The sequence below is a fragment of the Tachypleus tridentatus genome, chromosome 3, assembly GCF_004210375.1.
Source record: "Tachypleus tridentatus isolate NWPU-2018 chromosome 3, ASM421037v1, whole genome shotgun sequence".
Taxonomy (NCBI): Eukaryota; Metazoa; Arthropoda; class Merostomata; order Xiphosura; family Limulidae; genus Tachypleus; species Tachypleus tridentatus.
In genome coordinates this window covers 98,010,747-98,027,160 of record NC_134827.1, presented here as the reverse complement: position 1 = coordinate 98,027,160, position 16,414 = coordinate 98,010,747, and the positions used below count along the sequence as shown (strand labels likewise).

The following is a 16,414-nucleotide window of genomic DNA, read 5'->3' as shown; positions in this document are numbered from 1 at the left end:
GGTAGATAAACAGATGAACGTAAGTCAGATCCAGTTGGGTGTAAATGTTCAAAATGCACAGAAGCTCAAACTTACAAAACGTAAGCAATGTGTCCAGTATATTCATAATTTAATTAATTATTTAAGAATTGAATCGATTATTATGATTACTGCTATAATCTGTCTTCAAGCAATTGAGAAATCGATAACACGAAATGCTCTCCGATACTTCGTACAGGAAATATCTTTACTTTGACAGGAAACTGCCAAACCATATTTGAAAATCTCGAAAAAGAATTTGTGAAATCCACGTTAGATAACATTAAAAATACACACATCTAACAATTTCTTAATTACAGTACAGTTAATTTCACTAACACACGTTAACCTACAGGTTAAGTAGCCTGTGGATGTCTTTATCAACAGACGGGAACCAACAGGTGTTTCAGAGGCTAACTATGCTCAAATAAATGTTGCCTTACAAGTAACTTTACGTTTAAGTTCAACCAGTCGCTAATGTACTACAATTAATACCACATGGCATAGTAAGTTGTAACAACCATTTTGATCTGGCCAACAGAGGTCAGTAGAGAGAACTTGCTAACAAGGTTATGATTCGTGTTTTGCTGTTGTTCTTAATTTATGTTTTCAACAACAGGATAGTATTGTAATAATGTCGTTGTTTTTCTAATTCTGTGGTGCATACTGAACGGATTTATCCATTTTGATAAAAGTTAAAAGTAATTTGACAATTTGGTAAGTGTATCTTATCCTGATTATTTGAGGTAGTTGGCAAATATATTTTATCCTGAATATTTGACATCTTGGTCGGTGTATATCATCCTGGTTGCTTGACATTCAGATAAGTTTATTTCATTCTAAATATTTAGCATTTTTGTTATTTTATCTCATCCTTATCCGGAATATCTGACACTGGCAAGCTTATCTCATCCTGAATATTTCTCACTTTAACAAGTCTATCTTATCCTGAGTGTTTGTAATCCTGGTTAGTGTATCGCACTTTAACAAGTCTATCTTATCCTGAGTGTTTGTAATCCTGGTTAGTGTATCGCACTTTAACAAGTCTATCTTATCCTGAGTGTTTGTAATCCTGGTTAGTGTATCGCACTTTAACAAGTCTATCTTATCCTGAGTGTTTGTAATCCTGGTTAGTGTATCGCACTTTAACAAGTCTATCTTATCCTGAGTGTTTGTAATCCTGGTTAGTGTATCGCACTTTAACAAGTCTATCTTATCCTGAGTGTTTGTAATCCTGGTTAGTGTATCGCACTTTAACAAGTCTATCTTATCCTGAGTGTTTGTAATCCTGGTTAGTGTATCGCACTTTAACAAGTCTATCTTATCCTGAGTGTTTGTAATCCTGGTTAGTGTATCGCACTTTAACAAGTCTATCTTATCCTGAGTGTTTGTAATCCTGGTTAGTGTATCGCACTTTATCTTATCAAGTCTATCTTATCCTGAGTGTTTGTAATCCTGGTTAGTGTATCGCACTTTAACAAGTCTATCTTATCCTGAGTGTTTGTAATCCTGGTTAGTGTATCGCACTTTAACAAGTCTATCTTATCCTGAGTGTTTGTAATCCTGGTTAGTGTATCGCACTTCAACTGTTCACTAACGAAGCGAATTTATGTAAATCGTTATCAACTACGAGTATTCTAAATTGAGGCACATTTATAATGGAAGGTGATGCGTGTACCTTATTACACTTTGCTATAGGTTTTGAACATTGGGGTCACTGAAATGTTCTATATTTGTTTAATACACGGAAAAAAGAAATCTTATCCTGCTCTAAGTTGTTTCCACGAATACTTTAAAGGTGTTGAATCAACAGAAAGGTAAAACAAGACATTCTACTACTGTACTGCCTGACGTCGTATGTAGATTTCTGTGTAGTCATTTGTTCTCTTGAAAAACAAGAATATTACGTATACAGTAACAGGTTTTTGTTTTGTTTTCGAATTTTGCGCAAAGTTCCACGATGGCTGTTGTGCTAGCCGTCCCTTATTTAGCAGTGTGAGACTAGAGGTAAGACAGCTAGTCATCACCACCCACCGCTGACTGTTGGGCTACTCTTTTACCAACGAATAGTGGGATTATCCGTAACATTATAACGCCCTCATGGCTGAAACGGCGAGCATGTTTGGTGTGACGAGGATTCGAACCCCAACCCTCAAATTACTAGTCGATCGCCCTAACCACCTGGCCATGCCCGGGCCCACAATAACAGGAAACGCGTAAACGTAAATATACTTATACATCTCTTGTTTTCAAACATAATACCTGATAGTAGGAAGACACGTACACGTAAATATGTTTATACAGCTACTATTTCATAGCTTAAACATGTGATAGTAGGAAGACACGTTCACGTAAATATGTTTATACAGCTCCTGTTTCATAGCTTAAACATGTGATAGTAGGAAGACACGTTCACGTAAATACGTTTATACAGCTCCTGTTTCATAGCTTAAACATGTGATAGTGGGAAGACACATACACCTAAATATATTTATACAGCTTCTGTTTATATTAAAAGATCTGCCTTAGATGTGTCAAAGTTCTTGTACTATTGAAGATAGGTAAGTTTTACTTCAAGCTTCTGTAGTATATGCATCTTAAAAGATAAACAGAAGTTCCTACCATTTAATTATACGATGTACTGTTTATGTTACACATGTATTCATTCACCAACTTGTAAGAAAGTTTAAGAATTAATAATTATTCTATTTGAATAATTTTTCTTTTAGTCCCAACAATCACAGTTTGTTAGAACTGGTATAACACAAATCATTTGTCTGAAATCTTACAAACCGTTTTTACGTTTCTTGTTCGTGAGATAAACCAGAAAATCGGTTCCAAATATTGTAAATCGCTTTCTATTCATTAGTTTCTCGGAGCTAATGCAACTCTAAACATGCGTTAAAAAAACTACAAACCGTTTTCACTTCAGTTTTTCAGCTCTAATGTAACAACGACAAAACAAACAACGTTTGTTAGACATTTATAATTTGTTTATGAAATTTTAAAGTCCAGTAGAATACTTTTTAATAAACAATGCTAGGTTAAAATAATATATCACCCCATCTCTCTGCCCTAACAGACAATTAATAATGATATATATATGTGGCCCTATCGTTTTATTAGCATTAGTTTATGCGCCAAAATTTAGAATTGATCTTACACACACCTTCGTGAATCCTAGAACATTTAACAAGTAGGTGAATACAGCCAATTGTTTTAACAAGTAAGTTGATATAGCCAATTGTTTTAACAAGTAAGTTGATACACCAAATTGTTTTAACAAGTAGGTGAATACACCAATTGTTTTATAGGTGTTGTTTTAACAAGTAAGTTTGTTTTAACAAGAGTATACAGCCAATTGTTTTATCAAGTAGGTGAATACAGTCAATTGTTTTAACAAGAGTGTGAATACAGCCAATTGTTTTAACAAGTAGGTGAATACAGTCAATTGTTTTAACAAGAATGTGAATACAGCCAATTGTTTTAACAAGAGTGTGAATACAGCCAATTGTTTTAACAAGTAGGTGAATACAGTCAATTGTTTTAACAAGTTGGTGAATACACCAAATTGTTTTAACAAGTAAGTTAATATAGCCAATTGTTTTAATAAGTAGGTGAACACAGCCAATTGTTTTAACAAGCAAGTGGATGCAGCCACTTGTTTTAATAAATAGGTGAATACAGCTAATTGTTTTAACAAGTAGGTGAATAGAGCCAATTGTTTTAAAAATAAGTGAGTACAGCCAATTGTTTTAAGAAGAAAGTGAATTCAGCAAATTGTTTAAACAAGTAGATGAATACAGCCAATTGTTTTAACAAGTAGGTGAATACAGCTAATTCTTTTAGCAAATAAGTGAGTACAGCCAATTGTTTTTACAACTGAATACAGCCAATTATTGTAACACGTAGGTGAATACAGCCAATTGTTTTGACAAGTCAGTTAATACAGCCAATTTGTTAACAAATATATGAATACATCCAATTGTTTTAACAAGTAGGTGAATATAGCCAACTTTTATCTCGTAAATATTCAAATGTTATGAATTTGAATGCTACAAACTAAGTACTGACACAGATTTCCTTAACGAACGTTTACCATCATATCAGAAACTATTTCTTCCTCCCTCCCTCCGCCTCAAAAAGAAACAAAACAACAACATCACAAAAACCGTTTTGTTTTACTCCAGGGTGATAGTTACCAGTTGCCTCAGTTTTATCCGATGAATAACTTAGGGACCCTCTGTATATTTAGAAAAGTAACAATTAGTACGACTTTACTTTTGGCTTCTTTTGGTTTAAAATTAATAAAACTGAAGTCTAGTTATGTTATACGTTAATGTCTTACTAGTGCCGATACATTCTTGAAACGCCACTTTTTCAGTTTTGTTCTCAAAACTATTAAACTTTCATTATTTTCCTCGTGTAAAGATAAACATTTATTATTATCATTCACGGTTTCATCCAATAAGTTTCTGTGAACTTTAATACAAAGGTAACTGAGTTTTGTCTGTTTATGTGTTATACAGGGTGGCCCGTAAGTCCCTACCCATCCATATATCTTATGTATCCAGTGTATCTGTGTGCTGTCACTCATTCTCGCTGCATAATATTATGCGACGCCATGTTCTGCGAGACATTTTCCTCAACATAGCAGGGGTTATTGTTCCAAATGCCGCGGTAACAGCTGCCTTCAACTCATCATTAGTATTATAACGTTGTTTAGACACAACATATTGATGGGTTAGGGACTTATGGGCCACCCTGTAGAAAACTGTGGAGCTATGAATGAAAAGTGTGAGAAATACTTATCGCAAGTAAGATCTTACGTCACGTCACAAGAGAGAAACTGTGGCGTTTTGAAAGTTTGGTGGTCCATGGAATATTACACCACGAGAAGAAACGTGGTGTTTTGAGATGTTAGTCTGCTGAATACTACATCACAAGAGAGTAGATGTGACGTCATTATAGGTAGGTCTGTGGAATATTACATCACAAGAGAGTAGATGTGACGTCATTATAGGTAGGTCTGTGGAATATTACATCACAAGAGAGTAGATGTGACGTCATTATAGGTAGGTCTACGGGTAAATGTGACGTCATGATAGATAGATCTATGTAATACTACACCAGAAGAGGCTAAATCTGAAGTCATTATAAATAGGTCTACGGGATACTGCACCATAAGATGATAAATGTGACGTCATGACTAGTAGATCTACAGCATACTAAACCACAAGAGGGTAAATGTGACGTCACGATTGGTAGGTCTACAGAATACTATACCACAAGAGGGTAGATGTGACGTCATGATAAGTAGAGTTATGGATGACTGCACCACAAGAGGGTAAATGTGACGCCATGAAAGATAGGCCTATGTGATATTACGTAACAGGATGTGAAGACAGAATTTGACTGACAGAAAAGTAATCTAGCAGAGAATTACAATTAGTTCATCTTGATAAACTACATTAAATTAGGTTAATGTAATGTGTACATTATTAAGCACTAGCGGAAACAGAGTGGTAATAAGTTAAATCGTTTCATCACTGTTGTTTTAATTCTTAATCGAAATAGTTTTTTTTTAAGTGCGAATTTTTTATAAACCCGTAAATATGGATGGAAACGTGTTAGTGACACAGAAAACACAAGAGGTGGAACTTTCTTTCTCGTTTTAGTGAGAAACCTTTTATTAAAACTTTAATATCGAAAATGAAAAAAACAAAAAAAACAACAGTGAAACGTTTTCTGATAGTTCTTCCAATCTGTTGCCTAGATACGACGAACTACAGGAACAAAAAATAGATAAAAATTAAGGTTAAAATAAAAGAGTTTACGTTATTATGAATTATAAAATTAATATAACAAGTTTAATTTTGAAAACTGGTTGCTGAAAAAAGTTTTATATTTTTATAAATTAGTAAAGTTAATCGTGTTCGAATTGTAAAAAAAAAAAAACCCAACAAAAAACAATAAAATATATAACCTAAAGAACAAGCAACTCTGAATCAAACATAAAATTAATGACAATTATGAAACAGTATATGATAAGTCGCGTCATAATTAGTGGATATCAACATTAACTGGGTTTTACTTATCAAAATAACTGTGGTTGAAAAAATGTTTTCGCTCACCAGAGTGAATTTAGGTTGTGTTTTACAGAGGGATTTTATTTACCACACGGATTTGGGTTGTGATTAACAGAATAAGTTTACTTATTACATTAACTTAAATTGTATTTGAAAAAAAAAAAGTTTTATTTACCAAAAATAACTTTAGGTTGTGTTTTCAAATGGGGTTTTACGCCCTATAAATATTTCGAACCTTCAGGTATGTCCGAACGATCGTCTGTCTCGCGTTTAAAAAGCTGCGCACGCAGGCAAAGCTCAACGTTCACTTTTGAAATGACGTAAAAAGAGACATGAATAATGTTGATACCAAATTTTGTTTCTGAAGCAGGATATTCTGTATTAAATTGTTGGTAATTAACCACACTATTATTCACACTTGAAACTATGACGTAATTTAAACAATGACAACGTAGATTTACTGTATGTTATTGTTGAGGGATTGTTAGCATAACCGAAATGTTCAACAATTACTTTTCGCTATGAGCAATACAACTGGATCAGAGCTTTGGTTGTGAGTGAAACACAATTAACTGTGAAATATATATAATTTAAATTGATAAATTAAGTTTACTTTTCCTGTCACTAGGGATGGGTACTTTTCCTTGTATCACAATAACATGAAGTTATGTCTAAACAAGGGTTTTCACTTATAACAACAGCTTAATAATGTGTTTCTAAAAGGTATTTTTTACATAGCACAATAATATTTAGTAACCATTTTCAATTTTGCAAAGACATAAACTACTGTCTTTTGTTAATTATTTATAGACTTTTGCAAACTTTATTTTACTGTATAATATTTGTAATTAACGACCGATAACATCTCTAAAAAAACATCGTCATTTTACGTGGGTTAACAGCAGGGGTTCGCGAGTTTTGTTCGTTCGTGAAAACAGCGAAATATTTAAAGGACTGCTACTCATTTTATACATACATATAATGAAGTTTTATGCCACGTTCGTAACAGTTTCTCTAGGTGTGGTTGTTTTTATAAGATTTACTCTTCTGCTTGGGTGGAAGTAGCAACTTCATCTTTAGTTTCCTGTAATTACAAAAAACAGAAACATTTTTAAACCTTGGCATTGATCAAATAATTGTTTTACAAATAGGTTACAGAGATAATTTATCTACAAGAAGGTAATCTGAATATACTCTGGTTTGTGAATTAAAGTGTGGGTATTTCTGATTGGTTGAAGTTGTTTTGAATCAAGCACAAAGCTACACAAAGCTCACCACGGGTATCGAAACCCGGATTTTAGCGATGTAAGTCTACAGACTACCGCTAAGCCACTGGGGGGGCTTCTGATTGATGAAAAGTGTGAATATGTTGCATCCACAGTATTAAACGATACAATATTCCGAATTAGTCATTTTTTGCTGTTCAGAAGCAAGTATTTATATTAAAATGTAGATTTTTGTTTTGTTAAGCACAGTGGGCTACATGAGACTTCAGACTGCTGAGTCACTAAGAGGCGGGCATGTAAGTTATTAAATGAAGTGCGCTTTATAATGAGCCTGTTTTTATAAACGTGTTACTAACATTGTAAACGTTTGATATCAATTTGTAAAACTCGGTTTTTATCATTGTCGCCAAGAAGCGAATCTCTTTGATACATTGTTAGTCGGGGTCAAATGGTCACTGTTTGCTATGTGTACTTTCAGTTTGGTTTGGGTACTAAGCGAATTTCAGTTTGCATTTCAAGCAAGGTTCATAAGGTGAGTGACCTGAGGTCAGCATGACGAATTCGAAAGAAATTATTCGTCATGAGATATTTGATAGAGAATAATTAATTTATTCTCACTTGACCCCCGCTGGTGCAACGGTAAATCTACGGATTTACAACGCTAAAATCAGCGGTTCGATTCCCCTCGGTGGACTCGGCAGATAGCACAATGGGGGCTTGGCTATAAGAAAACACACACTCTTCTGTTTATGGCAGTAAAAGGTCCAGAAAAAAGGCAACCAGAACGCTTTCACCATCAGAAGGCTCCTGACTTTGAAAAAAGAAAAGTTGTTATTGTTGAATTACGCACAAAGCTACACAATGGGATCTCTGTGCTCTGCCCACCACGGGTATCTAAACCCAGTTTTTAGCGTTGTAAGTCCGCAGACGTACCGCCGAGCCACTGGAGGGCGAAAAAAAAAAGAAAATAAAAGAAAAAAAGGGAAGACAATATTATTGTCTTTTCTCCTGGCATACAAACTCTTCTTTGATAGCTTGTGTTAAAAGGAAAGAGGCAACTTCCTAGACCATCTAACCTTTACTCAAATCATCTTAAGTTTACTTTTTTAAACTGCAAGCAAACGTACGTTTCATGTCTTACCTCAAGTTCATCCGTATAATATTCACAACCAGGAACGTTTTGTGGCCATGAACAGTCTCCAGAAGCGGGATTGAAAACCAAGCTTTGGCTACATTCCCGGGTGTAAGCTCTTCCGTTAACACACTGTCTAAAAAGGTTACACTTTTGTTCGTGTATAAAAATTCCAAATTTCCTGGGACAGTGCTTTGAACTCTTAGCTGGTTCTGTGGATCATAAAAAAAGGCTGGTTAATTTCTGTTGAATTTTTTCGGTTCTTTTGACTAACCTTTTACTGGGTAAAATGATCTACATGTAAATCTTTAAGATTTTTCGCTGAAGTATAATTTTTTTATACATTTTGTATATACTGATATAAAAGTTTATTGTTGCTGTATTTTTTAACAACCGAGATGTCTTAAAAATGCACCGCTGAAAATTCAAACGGTGAGAGTTTAAAGAAATTGTAGTTGTAAGTATATCATAAACTTTGACACACAAATACTTTGACACTGTCACCATTTCTGTTCCCAGAGGTACTTGACTCTGTTCTTACCGACACGAATGTTATTGGTTTAAGAGATACAATATGTCACTATTAATGAGAAGGGTGCACTCGTTTATAGTAACTGTGCAGTTCCATCCGGGAATTCATAAACACCCTACAATACAAAATGGAAGAAAACATTGTCCAATAACATATGAGCTTAAAAGGGGCACCAGTCAGAAACACCATGCTGTCTAGGAAGCTTCACCTCCCAAGAAGCGCCAGCATTCAGATATATTTTTCTTTATTGGTTTGGTTTGTTTTGAATTTTGCACAAAGCTACAGGAGGGCTATCTGGGCTAGTCGTCCCTAATTTTGCAGTGTAAGACTATAGGAAGGCAGCTAGTCATCACCACCCACCGCCAACTCTTGGGCTACTCTTTCACCAGTGAATAGGGGGATTGACCGTAACATTATAACGCTCCCACGGCTGAAAGGACGAGCATGTTTGGTGTGATGGGGATTCGAACCCTCGACACTCAGATTACGAGTCGAGTGCCTGAACCACCTGGCCATGCCGGCGCGTTTTACTTTATAAACTCAGATAAAGAAACCTGGGGGTAATTCATTTATTTATATTTTCGTGAACCTTTTCGAACTTTCCTACACTGAGTTTGAGAACCATTGATAAAAATGCTCGAATTTCTTCATTTCACTGAGTTGTGCGCCAACCATAAAAAGCGTAGGTTTGGAGAACTTTTGCTTATATATCAGGTCATCCTTTAAGTAAGGTCCGATTTTAGGTTCAGAAAAAGAGAAAGGATTGCAAGCGCTTTTAATGTTATTTTATCAATAATGTATGTTCCATTATTATTAATTACATTCGCAAGCTTCTGAATGTCACTTGTATAAATTTCTGGGGATTTGGAGGAAGAATGTAGAGAGGGCAGAGTTTTAACATCTTCATGTGTTCCAAGCTCTTTTCCATCAAGATAGTTCTGTAAACTTTGGAATAGATGATAATCAGATGGGGCAAGGTCTGAAGAATAAGGAGGATGTGGAAGTTTTTCCTAGTCTCGCTCTGCAATCTTTACAGATGTGATCGTTGCTGTATGGGGCCATGCATTATCCTGGTGTTACACAGCACCTTTACGATTGATGAAAGCAACATTCAATTGCTCTAACTGTTGACAATAGAAGTCTGACGTAATCGTTACATTGAGTAGCAGCAACTCAAAGTGGATCACATTAACAATATCCCATTAACAATATCCCACCAAACGCTTAACACGATTTTTCCTAGGGTGGAGGTCCATTTTGGGCTGCGCTTTAGCCAGTTTACCTGCAATGAGCCATTGTCTGCGGCCCTTAGCATTTTAATAATATATCAATTTTTCATCTCCAGTCACTAACCTCTCCTAAAAAGGTGAGTTACGCTCACGAGAGTACAGAGAAGTACAAATGTACACTCTTGCTCTAAAGTTAGCTTCTGTCAAATTATGGAAGACCCATTTTCCAAGATTTGACACCTTTCCAAGCTGTTGCAGATGACGGTGAACTGTTGAATGGGTTGAATCAAGCTTCTGTGTTAGTTCTTCAACTATCACAACATAATCTTCATCAAGTGTAGCTAGCAGCAAGTCAAAATTAAACTCAACAGGACGACCTGAACGTGGTGCATCACTTAAGCTGTAGTCACCTGATCTGAACTTCTGAAACCACCTTCGACATTTTCTTTCATTGAGAGACTCCGCACCATAAACACCTTGAATGTTTCGTGTAGTTTCTGCTGCACTACTGCCTTTATTAAACTCATAAAGTATTATATGTCTGATGTGTTCCTCAGACACATCCATCTTCATAAGGGTTTATTTGATTAATGATCTAAAAAGGTGGAGTTGTTTTAGTTTCTTTTATTTGTCTGAATATTTTTATACATGTCTTTCTACATATTCTAGTCATTAAAACTTTCTACAAATACAGAAATGATGATGCACTTTCTGTATTAAGTTTTCGGACATTATTTGTGGGATGACCTGATACTAACCCTTTTCCTCTAAAAGTCAATATCAAACATTTTAAAAAGCTAACTTTATATATTTAGATATTTCTAAGAAAATCTACTTTTATAGAGAAAAAAATGACATTAAAATCTTAAAGAGAAATTAATTTGAACATTTTTGTTTTAGAACAGAATTGGTTACAATCAGAAGAAATCCTGCAAAACCACATTATATGAGGTTGTCTTTTTCTTCCTTTGTTTACATTAATCTAAAGCGTATTTCTTACGAATAGCAATTATATTCATGTGTGAAGCTTAGACAGTTGAAGAAACATATATATCACTGGTGCCTTCATTGTTCCTCTTAATGCGTGATATGTTTCCTTTAAATGATTGAAAAATTGCTGTAATTCGAACCCGTGTTGTGGATACGCGAATGCAAACGTTTCAATTACACATTAATATTCATAAACAAGCATTTTTTTGTGTCACAAATAACGATAAAAACATTCAAAATATTTACCATGTCCTCTTTGAAGAAGATGAAACCAAAAAATCTCTGATAATCCTCTTCTATATTAACGTATCTTTGAAATTTCTGGTACTTTTAAGTTCCTTAATATTTTACGTAAAAGTAATAATAATGGTGAACATAACTTTTGAGTCACTTACGTAATTCGGTTCTGTCTCCACAGTCGACGTTAAATGGATAGTCACAGCGAGAGTAAAGAGGATTTTTGATGGGAAAAACATAACCGTCATCGCACAGATGCTCGATGGGCTTTCCATCACGACACCTATAGTACTTGTCACATTGTTTGGGGTCAGGGTAATAACCTTCCTTCGTCGGGCACTCAAACTGGCCAGTGACTGAAAATTAAATATACATTTTCAAGATATTGTTATAATATTCTCAAATGAACTATACCACTTTTCTGGAAAAATAGAGTCAGTTTTTTTTATGGAAAGTTAATTATTTTTTGAAATTAATTTGCTAGAAACATTTTAAGGAGTTAACAGAACTCTAGGAAAATTTAATTTCTACAGTTAAAAATATTTAGCTTTCTTTATTCCCAATTACCCACTTTCTAGCGTTAAAAACTGACTTTCTTAATAATAGTAATTATCCAACTTTGGGGTATTTTTCTTCCCAATTATAAACCTTGTTTTTAGCATTAAACAGGTTACTTTTTAAATGGGGCAAAGCAGCTCATAAAATGGCTCTGAAATATTTTCAAAGTACAAACATTTAGCTCGTAGCTCCATCTCTTGACCTATTTGAGATCTAATTAGAGCCGCGGCTACTGAAGATTCACTCGTGTTTTCTAATAATTATTCACTTTTTAGGGTTAAAATGTTGGCTAGCTTACCAATTATTATTGCCAAAAAATGCTTATATTGAAGAGAAAGAGATCTAAAGCAAGATGAATCCGATTGAATGAAATATTTAAGATGAGCTGTTACACTGACAAAAAAAACTAAAATCTAGCAGCACCTGTAGCACATCCAAATATAAAGGAAGCACGATTCTGAAGACAATATATGACAATGTTATTATAAATCGTATATAGTTAGAATAAGTACCTAGTAATTTACACTTCAATTTCTACCGATAAAATGACCATAAACGTAAATACTGTGTCACATACTTGACCTACGTTAGTGGCTAAAATAAAGATTTAACGTATCTATCATTTAACGTGACAGAAGTAACACGTGACCAAATCCTTTTCTCCCCCTCTCAGAATGTCTGTCTGAACTCGATTTATTCTGCTATCTATTTCAGATTAGGCTTCACTTGGGAAAACACAAATAATTATTTTTTATTTTAACGAAAAGTGCGCAAACTTTCTTTGTGTACTCCAGTATTAAAGCAATTCAAAATTTATCTGGATTTTCTTCCCTATAGGTCATCAGAATTTCGATAACAAAAGCTACCAGGGGTAGTCGCTGTATAGCTGGTGTTGCCACTTTTTAGCTATCCAGAGCGTCCCAAAATCGAAAACCGACGAATAAACAAAACTGAGATTTCTTATTTTCGTTCATCATCATATATAATCAACAGGTCTATCGCTGATCTAGTTCCAGAAATAACTATGATTTTATCATCATTTGATAAAGCAAAACAGTCCTTATCATTTCATTATTATTTCATGCAAAAGTAGAAAATAAAAAATAAAAATCATATTTCTAGTGAAAATGATGTTAGTACCTCTCGAAGTTAGCTTTCTTACAACAATATACTTGTCTTTTAAAAAGTTTAAGTACAAGGTGAAAGAGAAATTACCAGCCAATAATAGATTAACTCTAGATAAATTTAACATGTAGAATATTCAATACTTTGTACACTATACAATCGGTATCTTTAGAGAGCTAACTCCTACTACGTGTGTGAAGTGGAAGAGCAAAAAAAAAGTACTTATACAGGTAATGAAGCTAGATATGAATAGCTCTATCTCGCTGCTTTTCAGCTATACAGCGCTTACAAAATTCGAAAACTGAAATTTCTTACTTTATTCAACAGGCCTAAGTTCTAGCAGTAACTGTAGCTTTATTATCATTTGATAAATCAAAACATCCTTCACGATCTTTGACTACTTAATTTATTATTATTGTATGTAAAATTTATGTACGTCATCTTATTAAAAAGTAAATAGGTATTAGGAAAACGTTATCTGTAAATAAAAAAAAACTATGTATGGCTAATTACAGAGTTTAAGAAAGAAACTAAACAAGTCAGAGATGCAATCAAACATGTAACTTGATTGGCTAATGATCACATTATGTCAACTATTGTTGTTTTATAGTTACAATGTGACAAGAACCTAAGTAGGTTGATAGGTTGTGTTTATAACTTTTTGTTTCCTATGAAAGAACCAAATGTTAAAAAAAAAACACAAACACATTTATGGTAAATATATAATTTGAATATTTTGTTGTGACATCTGTGGTCAAAATCGGAGTTATAATAATTACTGTTATTGTTTTCGTTATATTGAGAGTTTTTAAAATGTATGCGTAAAATGTGCAATATGGATTTTGTGACGTTTTAGCTGAACGTTATATCTAAAATCGTAGAGAAGATAAAAGATAAGTTTAACTGCGCATGCATGTTTATAAAAAAATATATCAGGTAGTGCAATTGTGTAATTTATAAGTTACACTGATTGAATTGTATGAAAGATTAATTGATTTTAGTTAAGTTGATATATTCGTTTCTGTTTCATCACAACTGGCAGACACGTGATTGTAATATACGTTAGCAATGGTGGAATATTCCTAATTGTTGTACAAGGTAGTTAATAGCAGTGAAATATACTCCTAAAACTCTGATAACTGTTATAGAAACAGTTGTAATTACTTAATTCATAGCTATTCACCATAGAGGAATAATTCTTAATCGATATAACAAGACAACGAGTAAAGCGAAATTGTGGGGATCAAAATGGCCACCAGAAGGCGCTATCTGCTTAATAGAACTACAATTTTTGTCAGCGGCACGATACATCCTTGAGATGACGTGGTAGATAGTTGGAAGAAGCTGCCTAATATTCAATAGGAATACAAGATAGGGTTGGGGTCTACAAAGTACGTCAACGTGGCGGGCCATCCAGAATAAGCAGATAAAATTAGATATTTCTATAGCCAAAAAAGAAAGCATACTATTTACTTTGATATCATGTGATATGTTATTGTGATCCTATAAGGACCCAATTGTTGGAATAAATAGATCTTTCAACTCTCCATCATTTATGAGATCGTTTAGTATAGAGACTTATTGCATGATCACTTATGCCTTTATTTAAAGTAGAGACTATTGTGAAATAGAACTTATTTTCTACCATTTATGGCTTTAATTAAAATAGAAACTATTGTGGAATAAAATCTATCGGTGCTCTGCATAGCCAGATGATCAAGGCGCTCGAATCATAATCTGAGGGTCGTGAGTTCGAATCGCTGTCACGCTCTCCATTTCAGCCGGCGTTATAATGTGACGGTAAAAGAGTAGCCTAAGAGTTGGCGGTGGGTGGCGATGACTAAACGCCTTCCCTCTTGTCTTACACTGCTAAATTAGGGACGGCTAGTGCAGATATCCCTCGAGCAGCTTTGTGCGAAATTCAAAACAAACAAACATCCCATTTCAGCTACTATATCTTCTTGTCCATTTTAGGGTTAACTAAAGTGCTTTTTTGTCTGTATAGGCGTGCATTAAGGTATAACATAATTATTATACCATCTCTTACTAGCTAAGCAATGTAAAGCCAGAAGTCTATTTCGAAGGCTTTATAACACGTTTTTAATTTCGGCAGTTAGATGGCTAGGAAAGCAGGTTTAGAACAAAGTTAAACAATCATCTATGTTATAATAACAATAATAAAAGCAGTTTTACTGTAATAAACGAATCGGGCGTGACCAAGTGGTTAGCGTGCCAAAATATGAATCTCAGGATCCATGGTTATTGTCTCGTTGCCGTGAAAAAGTTCTCTGCACTTTAGGGTCGTGGTTGCATTGTAAGAGAGAGGGTTAAATTTCGATATTCGATTATAGTAGCCTACGACTTATTGGAGGGCTTACTATTAACTAGCTGCCGTTTTTATAGCCTAACAGTTCTAAATTAGGAAAGACTATCACATATAAATTCATGCAGGTTTGTGCAAGTATCCAAAACAAAGAAATCTTGTATAAAGAGTATATGAAATCCCTCTAATGTTGTTTTCTCAGCATTACGAAAGCAAGTTTTACAAGATAGTCTGATTAGAATGCACCTACCTTACTAATAAACTCTAATGTGGTACTAACACGAATGTAATAATAAGAAACGGATTTTTACGAGTAATATAACAATGATGTTTTGTCTTACGTAACAAGAGAAATGAGCGTTTCACTAATGACGACTTTTATAAAACTTTGCGATAAACGTTTCACTTAACACGAACGTTATAACACTGATCACTTCTCATGAGCAATTTTTATAAAGCTGTCAATTTGTGATTTTTAGGTTATTCGATGGAATATTCGTATTTATAACAATGCTTACCTGAGATAAACGAATAGCAAGCCACCGCTAACACTAGTTGAAGTTTCATGTTTCAGTATACCAATCTAACTGTTTTCTGTCCTAGTAGTTCAGTAAAGTTAGTTCTTAGGCTTGTGACTTGTCTGAATAACAAGCATTTCGAGCCTGGTGTAAGTAAAACGTTCTAATGGATCTCGACCAGTGCGCAAGCGCAGAAGATACCTCTTCATTCTGGTACGTGATGTCGTAGGTTAAAAAAAAACAAACAAAGAACGACAATAATTAAGGCATCGAAAACCCGTTATACTAAACAGCAGACGAAGGTGAGTTGTGCTTGGCTATTCTGATTGGTGGAAAAAAAAATGTATGGGGAAATATAAAATGGCGAATTGATTACAGAACAAGATAAAGGTTAGGGAAAAAAATAATTCTGTTTTAGCGTTTTTTACAAGTTCGAA

At 34.3% G+C, this 16,414-nt stretch overlaps 1 protein-coding gene across 1 annotated transcript; it reads right to left on the bottom strand.

The window, feature by feature from the left end:
• Positions 1-5,673: 5,673 nt before the first annotated feature.
• On the bottom strand, positions 5,674-16,137 carry LOC143247559 (protein obstructor-E-like). Its single transcript, XM_076495834.1, has 5 exons — positions 15,978-16,137; positions 11,612-11,809; positions 8,475-8,677; positions 7,084-7,191; positions 5,674-5,804 (listed from the first exon to the last, which is right to left on the bottom strand). The coding sequence occupies exons 1-4, from the start codon at positions 16,024-16,026 to the stop codon at positions 7,147-7,149; spliced, it is 495 nt and encodes a 164-aa protein (XP_076351949.1). The 5' UTR covers positions 16,027-16,137; the 3' UTR covers positions 5,674-5,804; positions 7,084-7,146.
• Positions 16,138-16,414: the final 277 nt, after the last annotated feature.